This window comes from Tyto alba, unplaced genomic scaffold (genome assembly GCF_018691265.1).
Source record: "Tyto alba isolate M040663 unplaced genomic scaffold, T.alba_DEE_v4.0 Super-Scaffold_7, whole genome shotgun sequence".
Taxonomy (NCBI): domain Eukaryota; kingdom Metazoa; phylum Chordata; class Aves; order Strigiformes; family Tytonidae; genus Tyto; species Tyto alba.
Window position 1 is genome coordinate 28,623,681 of NW_024881328.1, and position 15,357 is coordinate 28,639,037.

Sequence of the window (15,357 nt, forward strand, 5' to 3'; positions counted from 1 at the left end):
GGCTGAGAGAAGAAGGTCTCTGCTCCTAGGACTGAGGAGATATGGAGCTTCCTGAGCTCACAACTTCCTGAGGGGCCAGGTTTGGCCTCCAGGAACTTGGAAGCTGCTGTTTGCTTCTACTGTGATGATGGGAACAGTGTATGTCTGTATGTACTCTTGGTAAAGAAACAGTGCCACACATCTAGAGAAGTCTATTTCTGCCTGTGGAGTCCCAGACACAAGCACACATCTTGCAATACAGGGTTGAGAGTCCCTGTTTTTAAAGGCAGGCTTCCACTAACTTTTAGGTGTTACTGAGCTTTGCAGAGGCAACATCCTAAGGCTAAAGTCACCAAACAATATAACTTCCTGTTCAAGCGTTGCCATTACAGCGGTTTCACTTGGTTGTGTATCATGTGCTTCGGAGGGAGGAAGAGAGAAGTTGTGTGAGCGACCGAGGGTGCAGCCTGGCCCCACGGGGAAAGCAGGCTGGTGGCGCGGGGCCCTGGGGGACGTGGCAGTGCCTGCAGGGGGTGGGGACAAGGTGTTGGGCCCACCATTAGCACCATGCTCCTGGGGATCCTCGTGGTGCTCTGCTTCATCCCCACTGCTGATGTAACAGGTAACAACCCCCCCCCTCCCATTTCAATCCTTTCCACTACTTTTCCTCACTTGGATCATTGGGTGGAGAAGGTCTTACATAGATTTGAATTAATTTTGCACAAATTTTTCTGTGTTTGGATGAAAGGGGAGAGACAGAGCATGCTGCTAAGACTGTACACAGATCAACTTGATATAACTAAGAGGCTGATTTTTTTCCTGCAACAAGTATCCCTCCAAGATAAGACCCAAGAGCTTTCTTTTAATTTTTCTCCTATTTGGATGCATTTGGAAATTGAATGCACAGATAGAGGGGACTCTATTTCACCTTCCCCCGGGCTTTAAAAATTTTGCTCACAAGTGCCTTCTCTTAAGGGGCACGGGGACTGAGCAGACCTGGTGCCACAGTGCCTCTCTTGGGGCATCTTCTCCACCACCCCACCGACTCCTGTGTGAAGCTCCAGGTCCCACCATGGTCTGGCTCGGTGTGATGGGCTGCAGAGCTGAGCCCACCCACATCCTCATAGAACTAGCATATAAAAGGACCAAAAACAGAGTTGCTTACTGAACTAAAAGATGGGAGGATGAGAATTGCCAGGTTTCTGATTTTTGCTTGTTTAGTAGTTTATTGATACTTACTAGAAATCTAGCTTCTTTCTGATAAGGTCTTCAACAACAAAAAATGTCTATTTGTGATTTTGAAATCCTGAGTCTTAGTGAACCTTTCTGTATCTTCAGTCAGTGTGGCTGAGGGTATTTTTTCTCGGTGTTGTCTTGCTGATGCAGTGTTTGTATGTTCAGAGTTAACACATCTTTCCAAGGGGTACATCAAAATGCAAAGCAATGTAAGAGATGATGGCTTCCACTAGGATAATCTGGAAACAAATAATTTTTCAAACTGTTGGCCTGTGAATTGTTGTTATTGGGTCTTCTCCAAATATCAGTGGTTTTGTATTTTATGGGGAAGTTACAGATAGGAATAAAACTCTGTTTTCCAAAGCAAAACTTTTCACATACAGAACATCTTTAAAGAGTTGCTTTTTCTAATACAGGACATACAATTGAACCTATTTTTTCCTTATTTCTGCCTTATTTTTCTACAGTCCTTCTCCTCAGTGAAGGCGTTATAATTTGCATGACACCATGATCTACATTTCTTTAAGAAATCATAGGATTTTTTTTCCTTGTCCTTTTCCCATGTTTATAATTCTGTGTTTGCAATATCATAATTATTTCCACAGTGGGTCCCTGGGTTGTCAGAGAAAACAATGATTCCAAGAGGGGATAAGGATCAGCAGTGGGCTAGCAGTTTTAAAAACATTTCCATGAGGTGTGAACGGCTTTTAAGCAACTCTATTTGCAACAAAATAAAATATAGTGTGTGGTTATCAGACACAGAGGTTATGCCATGACTCTATAGACATTTATACACTTGCTTTGCATGAAGAACTTGAGTTTCTCCAGTAGCTTCACTAAGACTGCTAAACTACTTAAAGAGAAGCACAGGAGGTCACTTGCTTTTCAGGGCTCTCATCCTTTTTCCATATCTTTTCTCCAGCTCTTCTTTTCATTTTGATCAAGATGATTGATCCTTAGTAAGTGGAAAACATTCAGGCAGGTCGAAACCCTGCAAAACTTCCTCAAGCCACAAAGTGTATTATAGGCCTCAGGTATTTTGTTTTGGGGAAGACAACAGAATTTGTCCCATTCTTCTGTTGTCAGACTCTACCAGTGAGTGCTGCAGGTTGAGTCTGAATCAAAAGGGACTTAAAAGAACAGTTTGTTCATTTTCCTTTTGCAGAAACACTAACGTTTACGAAGTTCATCCTCCCCCTATTGTTGTTGGCTAAATAATTACCTTGCTATGGTTTGGCAGAGGGGCAGCTAAATCAAGTTGCCTGTCCTGTGTATTTTGTGAAATAAGTAATATAAGTGGGTTTCCACTGCAGCGTACCACAAATTACCTCATCTTCTTACTACCCTCATAACCTTCTGGCTTATGGTCTCTGGGTGTTAAAATCAACTTCTAACCCACTATGGTTACTAGAATGCAGAAGATGTATGAAGCAAGGATAGCTGAGATTAGGATGACATCAACAAATTCTTGTTTAAAAAAAAAAAAAAATATCACAAACTGACAAGAAAAAGCCTTGTGCTCATACTGGTTTTGATTAAAGCAAGAGCGTCACCTGGGCTTTATGTAGTACTAGGCTTCCTGTAGTACTCGCACCAAAGGAGGAAAGATTAACAGAAAGCAAGTCTATAACGGCTAGGAAAGGCAGATTCTTCCAGCTGCACATTATACACATAGCTGGGTCGCCTAAAACCAAAGTAAAAGACCCTTGTAGCTAGAAAAGAAGAGTAAAGGTGGTTGAACAACAGAACACCATCAGCAAAAACGGAATAGCTTTGTCTATAACATGGCTGTGTGTCTTTCTATTTGTGGATTAAACTCCTTTCAGGTTTTCCCCTATCCTCCCAGGGACTTAAGTAGGCCATTTCTTTACTGTGTTTATAGAAATCCCAACTTATCCCAGATTCCTTGCTCTGGCAAATAGCTCCTTGAAGTCAAATGGCATGGAAAAGAAAGAAAGGAGAGTACAAAATATTTTTAGCAGAATATTTTTTCCAATGGCTGATGATGATTCATGGAAAGTTCTGGAAAGAAACCCCTCAAAATAGTTATTTTCCATACTTTGTCATCTCTATTTCACTTTCTTGGCAAATAAAAAAGAAAGCAAAAAAAAAAAGGTCAGTGAATTTTTACTTCCAGCAGGGGTCCATAATTAGAGAGTCAGTATTTTACGGATATTATATAAGGATGGCATTTTTTTTTCAAGATGCCATAAAACCTCACATGTGATTATAACCAATATCTACCATAACAAATAAGGTATAAAAAAAGCTTAACAAACATTTAGAGATCTTCTACACCATTGCAGATAAATCCTAAGGTCTTGAGAACGCTTGCAGCTTGTGCACACCGATTTAAATCTTTTTATGTTTTTAGACTTCACAGCTTTTCAAAACTGTAGACAATGATTTTTCATAACTGCCATTTTCTTGGCTGGGTAAGGCCAAGATATAGATATTTATTACTGTGCAGCATGACTGAACACAGCTCTGGAAAAGGCAATCATAACCCTGTTTAGGGGAAAGCATACACTAATGGAAACACATACATGTTTCAGAGTTTCACCATTTTAACAATCCCAAAGCGACAGTTACGAGAACTGACTCTGTGAAGGCACAAGCAGCCTTGGCCCGTGTTTGCTCAGAACGGTTCAGATCCTACTAAGAATATAATAAAATTCTATTCGGATCACAAGTGAAGTAAGGGATGTTTGGCCTTACTCTCTTTTCCCTGTGAAACTAATAGACATTTTGCCTTGATTGACTTTCTTCAAAAAAATCCAAGCCCAGAGAAGGAGGATGACAGCAGCGCCTGTCTAACACGCCTGTGGGGTAAGCCTGCCTTGCCCCTGCTGGCATTGTAACCCAGCTAATTAGTTCCTATAACTGAAAAAATATCTCCCTCAATCAGTTTAGATTTGAACTAGTAGAGTCACTTTGTGGAAATGGATTTCGGTGCTTAGCTTAAATCATGTAGGAGCAGTCTTTGTCTAATGATCGACAAATATACTTTTCCCCACTTCTCAGCCAACCTGCATCACAACATCGGGCTGGGTTAACAACACCCAGCCTGCACACCAAGGCAAACAGACCAGACCATAAATCCAAGATGTGGAAATAAGTTGAAGGAAATTATTTTTTTAGATGGGTGTATCAAAAGAGACTGGTTGTCAATTAGCACATTATCGTGGCAGGGACATAAATATTCCAAAGCTGTAGTTAAATAGTGGAGCTCAAGGCATGAAGCTATGTACTAAACATCAAGAATCCAGATTAGCTGACAACAGCAAAAGGTGGGGGTAAGTCATTGGGGTCTGCAGATGAGTCTAAATAACATTTGAAGTTGGTCCTTCAGCGATGAGATTTTCAATGTTTTTTGTCTTTCCTGCAGCCATAGCAAACATCTGATCAGACTGAGCACTTAACATCCATTAGTTTTCAGTAAGTACTTGCAGTGAAAAACAGGCAAGCATTTTTCTGAAGTGCAATGCTTCTGCAAGTGTTTGTTCCAGGATGCTTATTTTGACTGTAAACTCCGAGAAATAAAAGGTTTCTTCTGAAGGTGTATTCATTCCTTGTGACAATCAGGGCTGTAGTGGTGGGAATTATTGCCATGCAAATCAGAAGAATAGCTCTGTCTCAAGTGAGATGTGTAGAATTCTGCTGTGCTAAAAGTAGAGAAGTTCTACCGCAGACCTGAACATTGCCACTTAGGCCAAAGATCAGTTTTCTGGCCAACAGAAATATGATCAAATACCTTGTCTAAAGGGGTGGAATCCAAACCTCACCCCTTGCTAGAATGCCTTATAAGCCTATGCGAGACCTTTGTCGGAAAATGCTGATTTGATGAAACTGAAATGTTTTGCTGAAATGTCTTCATTTCGATGAAAATTCACCACAGGCAGCACCTCGTGTAGAAACCTGCCTTGTCTGTTGTTAATCTGACACTCAGTTCCAGGATTTCAAGATCCATATCTTTCTGCTGGAAAGCCTAGAAATGCTCATCCTTCATCAAAACAAAAAGTTTTATTGTTTGAGTCCCCTGAAAGCATGGGATTTCAGAGTTGTGATGAGCTCTGCTCCACCCCCCATGTTATGTTGAACAGAGACACAAGGAGGATGGACTACAATCTTTCTTTGCTAGAGGCGAGACAGAAGAGCATTCCCTGTCTCATGTCTTCATTCTTTCATGAGAAGAAAGGGCTCGTAAACAAGACTTTCAGTGAGAAAATTAACAACTTCTGCAGTTTTGTGGGTTGGACTAGTAACTGGAGAACTTGCTAATCGCGGGTTGTTTTTACTGCCCACACCCTACCACTAGTCTTGGCCTTCTCATGCATCTCTTTGTGCTGACTTTACTCTCTAGATCAAGTTCATCCCCAAGGAGTATCCTACTCAAGAGGTTGGGGTACTTCATCTTCTTGTGCAGGTGTGAACACACTAAATGTAGCCATTTGATCCTAAATATTGTTAAACATGCTGAAATACTTGTTTTCTGGGCATTTGGGATCTGGCCTCCTTCCCACTCTGTTTCCCTTACTAGCCTTTTTTAAGTCTCATCACATGGATTAAGTAGAAAGAATATAGGTTTTGCAGCAGATTTTGAGGGCAAGAGATATGATTGTTATTCTTACAACCACAGCAATTCTCAGGGATCCTGAAAAGGCTACTAAGACCTCATATGAGTTCAGCTTGCATGAAGACTCACTCAGTCATTTACACACACAAAAGGGCTGTCCTTATTTCTGTCAGATTCCTAGCTTAAAAGCCAAAACTCCCTTCCTCTTACTTATGGGTCATAATTTGAAAAGTAGGGCCTCATTTGTCCAGGATATTTTTTCTTGGAAGAAGTCTTTCTGCATAGTCCTTACAGTGCTTCATTATTTGGCAGATGGTAGCACAGAGTCTACATGTCAGAAAAGATTTCCTGTTTATGTATCAGTCTGGTCAATTCAAATTGAATTATACCTTCATGTGACATGTTTTTTTGCAGGCCATTCAAGTACTAAGTGCCAATGCAGTGTCAAATTAGTCAGCTGCTGAGTCCTTTGAGAGATTAAAAATCTACTACAGCTGCTAGCTAGAGAAATTACTTATTTTACATTAAAATTATAGCAGTTCATGCTTTCAGTGCTCATTGTCCAAGATCCAAACCCTTGAAATGGTTCAGCAAATTCCACCTGCAAATTTTTCAAGTCTGTCTTTGGATTAAAAAAGAAATTGTAAAAATAATATCCTCTTATCTGACTGCTAAACTAAACATTTAATTCACAGTATTTTCACTCCATAATGTCCCCTGGGAAACTGCTTGCTAAGCAAAGGATAGACTAAGGTGGCCTTATATATACATGTATGCACACAGACACAAAGTAGCCTTCTGAGCCCTGACGTTAAATCTTAATCACATGGACCACTTTCGGTACTAATGTTCTCTGAGGAAAAAAACTCTTGACCTCACAGTCTCCCCTAGTGACTATGTAATTATTTACATAGAGAGGGATTGTTGCAACAAGAGCTTCTGTGAGAAACTGCTTCTGCAGCTTGGTGGTTACATACTCCCTAGTAGGGAGTGTCAGCAGGGGAGAGGAGATATGGAGAAGAGTTGCATGGGAGGATGTGTGGTTCTGAAGTCTCATACTGTATTTTATAAACAAGTATTTTTCTTACTTTCTCCCCTCCCCTCCCTTTCAGAAAACAAGATTTTAGTGGCTCAGCATCCTTTGCTCATTGTAGCTAACAAAACTGCAACTCTAGTCTGCAACTACACGTACAATGGAACAGGGAAGGAATTTCGAGCTTCACTGCACAAAGGAACAGGCAGTGCAGTTGAAGTTTGCTTTATTTCATGGAACACGACCAAAACTAGCAGTAATTCAAATAAAGAATTCAACTGCCAGGGGATTCATGATAAAGACAAAGTCATCTTCAATCTTTGGAATATGAGTGCCGACCAAACTGACATCTACTTCTGCAAAATTGAGGCCATGTATCCACCCCCATATGTCTACAATGAGAAGAGCAATGGGACCGTCATTCATGTGAAAGGTAAGCTGGGAAATCCCTGTAGGCCAGTATCCTCCCTGTGCACACTCACTACATGATGGCTGGAAGTGGTTTGTTTCCTTCATTCTTTCTTTCCTTCCTTCCTTCCCCCCCCCCCCCAAAAAAAAAAAAAAAAAAAAAAAAAAAAATTTGGGTTGTCTGGTAAAACTACATTCCCACTCCTGATGTCCTGAAGAAAGCATCTTAAAACGCTGATTAATAAAAATGGCACACTGAAACAAGGGATAAATAAGCAGAGATCGAGGTTTTTGCTTTCATGTACTTAAAGTTTTCTTTGTTCTTTTCCTTAAAGAAACACCCATCCAAACACAAGAGCCTCAGTCTGCAATTCCTTTGTGGATTATGGTGTCAGTGACTGGAGTTCTTGCTTTCTACAGTATGCTAATAACTGCAGTTTTTATTAACTACTGGGTAAGGAACAACTATTTTTCTTTGCTCTATATGCTCTTTGTCCCTAGTTCATTTCTCAGGCCATGTTTACCACAAACTCACTGGTGCTCCTCATTTCAGGATCACAGTGTTTCTTCGCTCCAGCTATATATACATACCTATGCTATACCCCAAAAGAATTGAAACACCAGATGCTCTCTAGGTCGGCAGTCAGGCCTCAGCAGTGGAATTCTAAAGCACATAGTAATGCCATAGTGTTGGCAGTGCCCTGCACACCAGCAGTACTGGATCAGTGTCTCTAGCTCTGCCAATTGTTCCTGTCAGGGAAATCTAGCACTACAAGCATTCCTGGCAAAACCCTTTGAGACTGTACTGACAGAAGGAGCTCAGATACAGTAAAACAATCTTTAGAACCCTTAGTTGGCCTAAGACCATATGCACTGATGTCTTGCGCCTATTCAGCAGTTCCCTCGAGTACCCACAATTTCTGGCAGCTTGTCTGCAAGGGAATAGGAGCACTGGGATCTCAGTAGTCCCTCATCTGCCTCTGTACATTAACCCTAAGAAAGCTGAGACAGTCTTATGGCTTGTTATTTTTGCTTTCTAATGTCTCTGGAGAGTTGGCTGGCCCAGGTCACATCCAGTTGTGCCTGCTGGAGTAAAGAGAGAGTGAAGCGTGATGCAGAGGCAGCAGAAGGACATCTTCCTCGACAAGTCTTAGAACTGTGATCTCTCTGAGCTGATTTACACTATTTACTCCATGTGGAAAAGGCTTGAATATTGACCATAGAGAGCTCTGCTCCTCGCACTCTGCCTTTCCTCTGTATCACTGTCGTTAAATAGTGGTTTTCAACATGTTATGAGGTAGCCTGTATAAAGGACCCAGAGTCCCTGATGGGCTAAATGTTGCGTGTATACAGAAAGCCACTCTCACTGCTAGCTGAAGCTTGAGATCTGTTAAGCGTTTCGCAAAAATACAGTAGTTCAATATATGGCTATTTCTAATGAAAAACAATCAAAAGGAGCATTGCCATAGGGAAACACAAAGGTTAAGTGGTCCTTCTTTGTGTCTTATTGTAGAAGCTGACTCCTGGGAGAGCTGAGAGGATTATGGCAAACAGCTGCTAGTGTTACAGTGCTGTGCTAAGGTGGCTGCGCCCTGATGAAAGTCTGTAGCTTCAAATCCATCATTTACAATCTGAACTGTTTTCTCTCTGCTATATTCATTTGGTACTTAATGGCTATGCGCTTTGCTACTAACATGTCTGCCCCCAGCACAAGTGACAAGGCTGCATTGTGATGTGTGCTGTTTGCTGCATCAGTTTTTACACGCTGTTATCACTGCTGGTGGTATTCTGACAATATGTACTCTGAGCATGGATGTATTTACAATGTTGCTGAATGTAGATACAGCTGCCTAGAAGACATTATGAATTGCAAAAAAAGGTCCTAAAATATGATACTTGACAGCCATGGCAAGCCTGTTTCACTTGAGTTCCTGGAATCAGCTAAAGATTTGTCTATTTTCATACAGTTCTGTCTTCCTTGGAGAAAAACTGCTTTCCCTTCCAAAAGTAACAGTCTTTGATCCTGTAGCAGTCCAGCATTCACTCATGCTAGCAAAATGTCTTTCTCTCATACTGAAATTACCTCTTAGATGAATTAAAAATCCTATATTATGGAGATGAACACATACCGGTAAAGCTTTTGTGCCTAATGATTTATATGCATCAGTTACATTGCATGGCTTAAGCAGTATGTAACTTACATTCAACACTTTACATATATATAATATTAATATAAAAAATCTTAAAATGTTTCATAGTAACTGCCCTACTCTGCATGTACAGCATAATTCAGCCATCAGATTTGCTAATGCAAATCTCCAGTGCCACAGCATCACAAATGTGTTGCAACATATGCAAATATTTATGTACACAGGAAAGAAATTTCAGTAAAAAGGAGATTGCAAAAGAAGGTATGATCAGCATTAAGGAAAAAGCATGGAAGCACTTCACGTAAACCCTGATCAATAAAGCCTTAAACTACACAAAAACACCAACCTTACACACAGCCTGCAGCAGTCAGAGGTTCAAATGCTGTTATAGCCACAAACTCCCTCAGAGATTATAGGCAAATTATTTCACCTGTCTTCTGCTACTTTTATTTCTGAAAGAGATGGTGCCCCCTCTTGTCTTGCAGGGGCAGTATAAAGCAGGAATTCAACAGTAGAAATGAGATTTTTGAGGCCCAGATAGTGAGACAGATAAAAGATTAACATCAGCTCTAATTCTTTTGCCCCTTGAAGGAAGGCTCAGAACAACATATATGTGGTGTGTTACTGCTGTAAATGGTAGGCCAACAATCATACATATAGCCTGGGCTGATTATTCCTGCTCTTACTCTGTTTGAGTTAAGCTAATTTCTTTTTTTCCTCCTAATAAATGAGCACAGCCTTCACTGCTCAGACTGTATTGCTTCTGCTGAGTCATTCCACAGCTGAGAATTGACAGTGAGAGGGATCAGTTTGTATCCTTGGTTTGCAGCATTCCTTTACCTGGAGAGCTAACACTGTAAATCTCTCAGCAAATAAGATAGAGACTTACTTTCAGGTTGGGCAAATTCCATAATTTATTTTATGAGAACATGTGTTCTAATTCTTCTGTAAATGTACTTAAACCTAAGGCTGCTTTATAAATATGCCTTCTTCCCTGAACCAGGACCTGGGGCCAGAACTGTCAGCAGTTAATATCGGAGTTGGGTGAGACAATTGGTTAATTCAGAGAAGGAAAAATTAATCAAATCTGTTATTAACTTATCTCAGGTATTATTAACTGTCAAACCCCCTCTGCTCAAAGGATCCCTGTTCCTTTTCTTCTTCTCCCTTTTCATATGTTAGCCCCAGGCAGGACAGACTAACTGCAGAAATGTTTTCACACTTCTCCCACAGCAAAAATCCAAAAAGAAAATGTACCATCAGAGTGACTACATGAACATGACTCCCCGGCATCCACCATACCAAAAGAACAAGGGTTACCCATCCTACGCGCCAACACGAGACTACACTGCGTATCGGTCCTGGCAGCCGTGATACCCACCAGCTGCCCCACCAGCCTCGTGTGCTTCTAGGCAGCCACTTGCTCTCGGACATGGAAGGACAGCCTCTCATTTTCTCATCGTGCTTGTTGTTATTGATCATGGATACCTACACCATAGCAAGTATTGGCTAACAAACATAAAAAGGGGTTGGGTGGGAAGCAAAAAAGGATTGTTCTCCATGATGGCTGAAAATGAGATACAAGATACAACTTGTGTTGAGGGTTGTCAGTGGGTAAGACAGAAAGATGGCATCAGACCTCAGAGCTGGTCTCTGCCTAATACTTGTGGTTTTGCTCAGCTGTTGGGAGAACCAGAACTTCTGACCTTTCCCAATAACTGCTGCCTTAGATTTAACTCTTAATTTCCCTTTCTGTATGTCTAATCCTCAGAAACCCTTGTTGCTGTTAAATATGGCGAAATGTAAAAAAAAAAAAAAAAAAAACAAAACACAAAAAACCCCAGAAACAACTTGAATTTGAATCTTGAAGACATCCAAGCTATTAGGCTGTGGCTCAAATGGGCCACCAGGACAAATCAAGCTGATTAATAGAAAACTACTAAACCTTCAGCATGCGAGTCCTTAGGTTGAACATTTTTACATGTTCATAAGGCCATTTGAAGTCATGACTGATCAGCTCCACAGAGTGAGAAAGTAATCAACCTAAAGACAAAATCAAGACAAGCAGGAGAGGAAGAAAGATCTGTCGCAGTCATGAAGAACCCCATTTCTGTTTTGTTTGCCTCCTATAGTGAGGGAACACAAAGTCATATGGGAAGCATTAGAAAATGCAGAGGTCAGATTTTGAGGAGAGCTTTACTTACACTTTTGAATTTTTGTTTTTATCCAAAACACTCTGCTGAGTCCTCCTGAAAATTCACGCACTTCTTCTGGCATCTAGGTTTTACCAGAGCTCTTTCAAAAATCTGAATCCAGTTATGAGCAACTAAACATCACTCAATTATTTTTTTTCCCATAAGGACCCAATTTTTGGGTTGTGAGAAGGTCCTTCATTCCCACCATTGTGAATAGGACCTGCAAATGCTCAGCCACCTGCAGGGAATGCTCTGGGCAATTCAAGGAACTTTGCGTTGACTGGAGGTTATCTTTCTATCTAAAGATGTTCTTCAGGAATGCTTCATGCTGGAGTAGGACAAAGTCTCAGAAAAACTTGCTTCATTCATTCAATTAAGCATGTTTACATTAACAAGACATCCTAAACTGTAATTTGGGTTGTCTTGGCATAAAATCCCTTTTCATACTGAGGAGATGAGATTTATTTTATAGGAACTACTGAATAAACAATTACATGAAAAATAAATCCATATTTCCACCTTGAAATAAAATGAGATTGTACAACATTTACTTTCCTCCAAATTGGGATAAGACATCATCCCTATCTTCGAGGGGGCATGACAAAAGTAGAGATGTGGAAGTGTGGTAATAGTCTGCTTTGACATCTTAATTCAAGAAAAAAACCTCGGCACTTCCAAATTGGAAGTTTTATTTGAGTTTACTGACTGGGCCCCAAAGCATTCATTCTGAGACATATTGCCATGAACCGTGTCCCTGGAAGGTGCTGTGGCCCCTCTGGGCAGTGGTGAGGTGCCTGCTGTCCCCCCAGCCAGGCACAGCTCTGCCAGGGCAGGGCTCAGAACCCACAATGGCACTGGCGAGTGAGGCCTGAGAGCCCACTGCCATGAGGCAGTGCTGTGCATTTGGCACAGGACCATGGGTTTGGACCCAGCAGGCCCTGAGAGCTTCATTCTGGGTCTGTTCAGCAAACCCAAAATCTTATGATCGGGTTGAAGAACTTCAAGACAGAGTATTTTATTTATTTGTTCTCCTTTCCCCTCAGCACATGCACAAACCCCCCAAGTCTGACATTTTTCTGCATACATTTTTTACCCTCTTTTCCTGAAAAGCCCCTTACCGTGCCTCTGTACTACCGCCGAGGCACAAAGGAGCATGTTCAGGGCACGGAGGGGAGGGAGCTCGGCAGGACCCGTGGCAGTCCCTGCATGACCCCAGTGTGGCCCTCCTTGCTGGCACTGACTGCAGGGATGTGAATGCCGTGCTGCCTCCCTCCTCACTTGGAGTGGAGAAGTGGGTGATCCTGTGCCAGGGGCATCCAGCCACTCCTGGTAGACTGCAACAGGCTGGACACAGCTCCCCGTCAGGGTATGGCACTGTCTCACCATGCTTCAGGCCATCTATCAATGTTGTCATTGTATAACACACCATTAACAAGTGCTCTGATTACAATGCACAGCGAAAAGTCACATCTTTTAGTGCAAATGTAAGGTGAGATGTCAAATGTGTATCAAAAGCATAACAAAAAAGATAAATATTCTTTGTTTAAACTGTATATATATATATATATATATAGGTGTATCTATTTCATTATATCTATATTCCTTAGAGTTTTATTACAATTTTTGCAATCTCCTTTTAAAATTATTAAATAGATATCATAAATTAAATTCTGAATAAATGCATTGGGCTTGAGGCTAGTCATAAGAAAGCACTACTTTCTAAAGCAAATGTTGGTATAATTGGCTTTCCTTCCCCTAGCACTTTTGTAATTTCTATATTTAAAACATAGTGATAGCTCCCAGGACGTGATACTGGAAAGTAAGTTCTGGAACATCTGGAACATGCAGTAATTCATTTGACTGACCAAAGAGAAAAGGGGGATAAAGGGAAACATCTTAAACATATAATGAAAAGAATTAGGAGAAGGAGGACCGGAGAGGCCCCAGCACTGTGTTAAAATGGACATCGCTGTTATATTAATGCACTGTAGGGACACGAATTACAGATTATTGGAGATGAGAAACCAGTAAATACCTTTTATCCACCACTGTAAGGGACTAAAAGAAAGTGTTTGCAGAGGAGCAAGCCAGTTAAGCCTGGAGTCTGGCTCTGCATATGTGGGTTAGCATATATGACAAACAGAGCAATCCTAATTCATTCCATCTGGTTTTCAGCAATGTATAACATGCCAGGACAGCACTGGCCTTCCCTGGCCCTGCCTTTGGGGTCTATATGCTGTTTACAGGATGATGTAAAGAGAAACCTCCCTCTGTTCCTGCTCTGAACTTGGAAACTGGCCCTCATGGAGGGCAGCAAGAGATCAGCAGGGTTTTCTGCCTTGCACACAGGTCTTAATTCAAATGCAAAAATAATCTTGCCAAACAGTGATTTAATTTTTCATCTTCCTTTCCCCCACTTTTGAATCTCTGTGTCAAACGAACATCTGATCTACAGTCATCGTATCTGAGCGGCAATCAACATATGTTGCAAGGAGTCAACCAAGGGTTGTGCAGCTCCAGCCCCCTGCATTCTGATTGCTGTTCTGCACGTCTCCAGCACAGCACAAAACACCAGCCTGGCACGTCCATGCTTCCAGACACCAAGCCCTGAGGAGACGAATGCCAGGGAGGTAGCCTGTGTTATCTTTGCAGTATCTCCAACATTTACCATTGGGGTTGTCAGGTTTACTAAAGCCAAAAGTCACGGGTGTTCCTTCTGGTTTGAATCCCCCAAATTCCAATATCATCCTCTTGTATCAAATTTTTCAAAATGACTCTCCTTTCTCCTGCACCTATAGACATGAACCCTGCATGTCCGTCAAACAATATCACATCTTCCTTCTTTGCATATCATCTCTTTTACTTTTGTTTCTATGCCAGAGTCAGCAGTTCAGGAACTCACCCAATTTGTTAATCTCTAACACCATTGTGCAGCCTTGCACATGCACCCCTGACTAGTTACTTGCTTCACAAAGACTGTCTTGTATGTCACATTCCTCTTCAGTTTGGGGTAAGGAGTTGCCATAGGAGATTGGAGCCATGTGGTGATTGGATAGGTATTTATCTTCTGTTTGAAAGGTTTGGGATCTTTCATTCCTTTGATTTTTCCCATCATCTTCAGATTTTCAGTTGTGCTAAAAAGCCACGTGGGGATCCCACACACCAGGTGCTTCCCACAGTGCATTTAATTTCTCTACATTTCATTTCCCGTGCATAGCAGGCTTTTGGCCATTGCCAAGTTCATTATGCCTGTAGACATGCCCTGACAGCAGAATCAGCTTTGGCTACTGATGGTATGTTTGATACTAATAAATAACATGGTACAAAAAGCTTGAGTTTTAGGAGCACAGAAGCAAAGGCTTCAGTGCTAAAGATCAAATCTTTCCGTTTTCAGCAAGGCTTTTGCTGTGTGACTGGAAAATACTTTATTCAAGATGAATCACAGACCAAGACATAATTTTGTTAGTCACTCACACTAACCAGAAAACAGGTTAGGGTAATAAGTACATCATCAGCTTTGTTAAGGTCCTATAAAGAGTGGGAAAGGCTGAAAACAGCAGTAGGCATTAACTTGTAGCCAAAGTCGGTGTCTGTAAGTGGCTGTGAGAGGGAAACATTACTAGCTGCTTATCTTGATGCAAATGGATTGTTCTTCACAATTAGGTGCTTTTGTTAGAGCATCACATTACAGTACATTACTATTCCAGCCTCAAGGGCATGCAGATAGTCTGATGTGGCCAATTTGGCTGACAAAGTATTAGGAGGCTGCCAACTTCATAT

At 41.3% G+C, this 15,357-nt stretch overlaps 1 protein-coding gene across 2 annotated transcripts; it reads left to right on the top strand.

Moving 5' to 3' along the window:
• The first annotated feature begins 487 nt into the window (after positions 1-487).
• CD28 (CD28 molecule) lies at positions 488-13,130 on the top strand. Of its 2 annotated transcripts, none has more exons than XM_009971869.3 (4): positions 488-601; positions 6,904-7,257; positions 7,568-7,686; positions 10,616-13,130. In XM_009971869.3, the coding sequence occupies exons 1-4, from the start codon at positions 547-549 to the stop codon at positions 10,754-10,756; spliced, it is 669 nt and encodes a 222-aa protein (XP_009970171.2). In that variant the 5' UTR covers positions 488-546; the 3' UTR covers positions 10,757-13,130. The 2 variants fall into 2 exon arrangements, with proteins under 2 accessions (XP_009970171.2, XP_032866669.1); XM_033010778.1 differs by lacking the exon at positions 10,616-13,130 and adding an exon at positions 8,746-9,144 and having other exon boundaries at positions 502-601.
• The last annotated feature ends 2,227 nt before the right edge of the window (positions 13,131-15,357 follow it).

Excerpts from the sequence above, each read along its gene's own strand:
- CD28 (XM_009971869.3), top strand. The coding sequence starts at position 547 with ATGCTCCTGGGGATCCTCGTGGTGCTCTGCTTCATCCCCACTGCTGAT. Across the intron at positions 7,258-7,567 it reads GACCGTCATTCATGTGAAAG|AAACACCCATCCAAACACAA; the intron begins GTAAGCTGGGAA and ends TTTTCCTTAAAG. Across the intron at positions 7,687-10,615 it reads CAGTTTTTATTAACTACTGG|CAAAAATCCAAAAAGAAAAT; the intron begins GTAAGGAACAAC and ends CTTCTCCCACAG.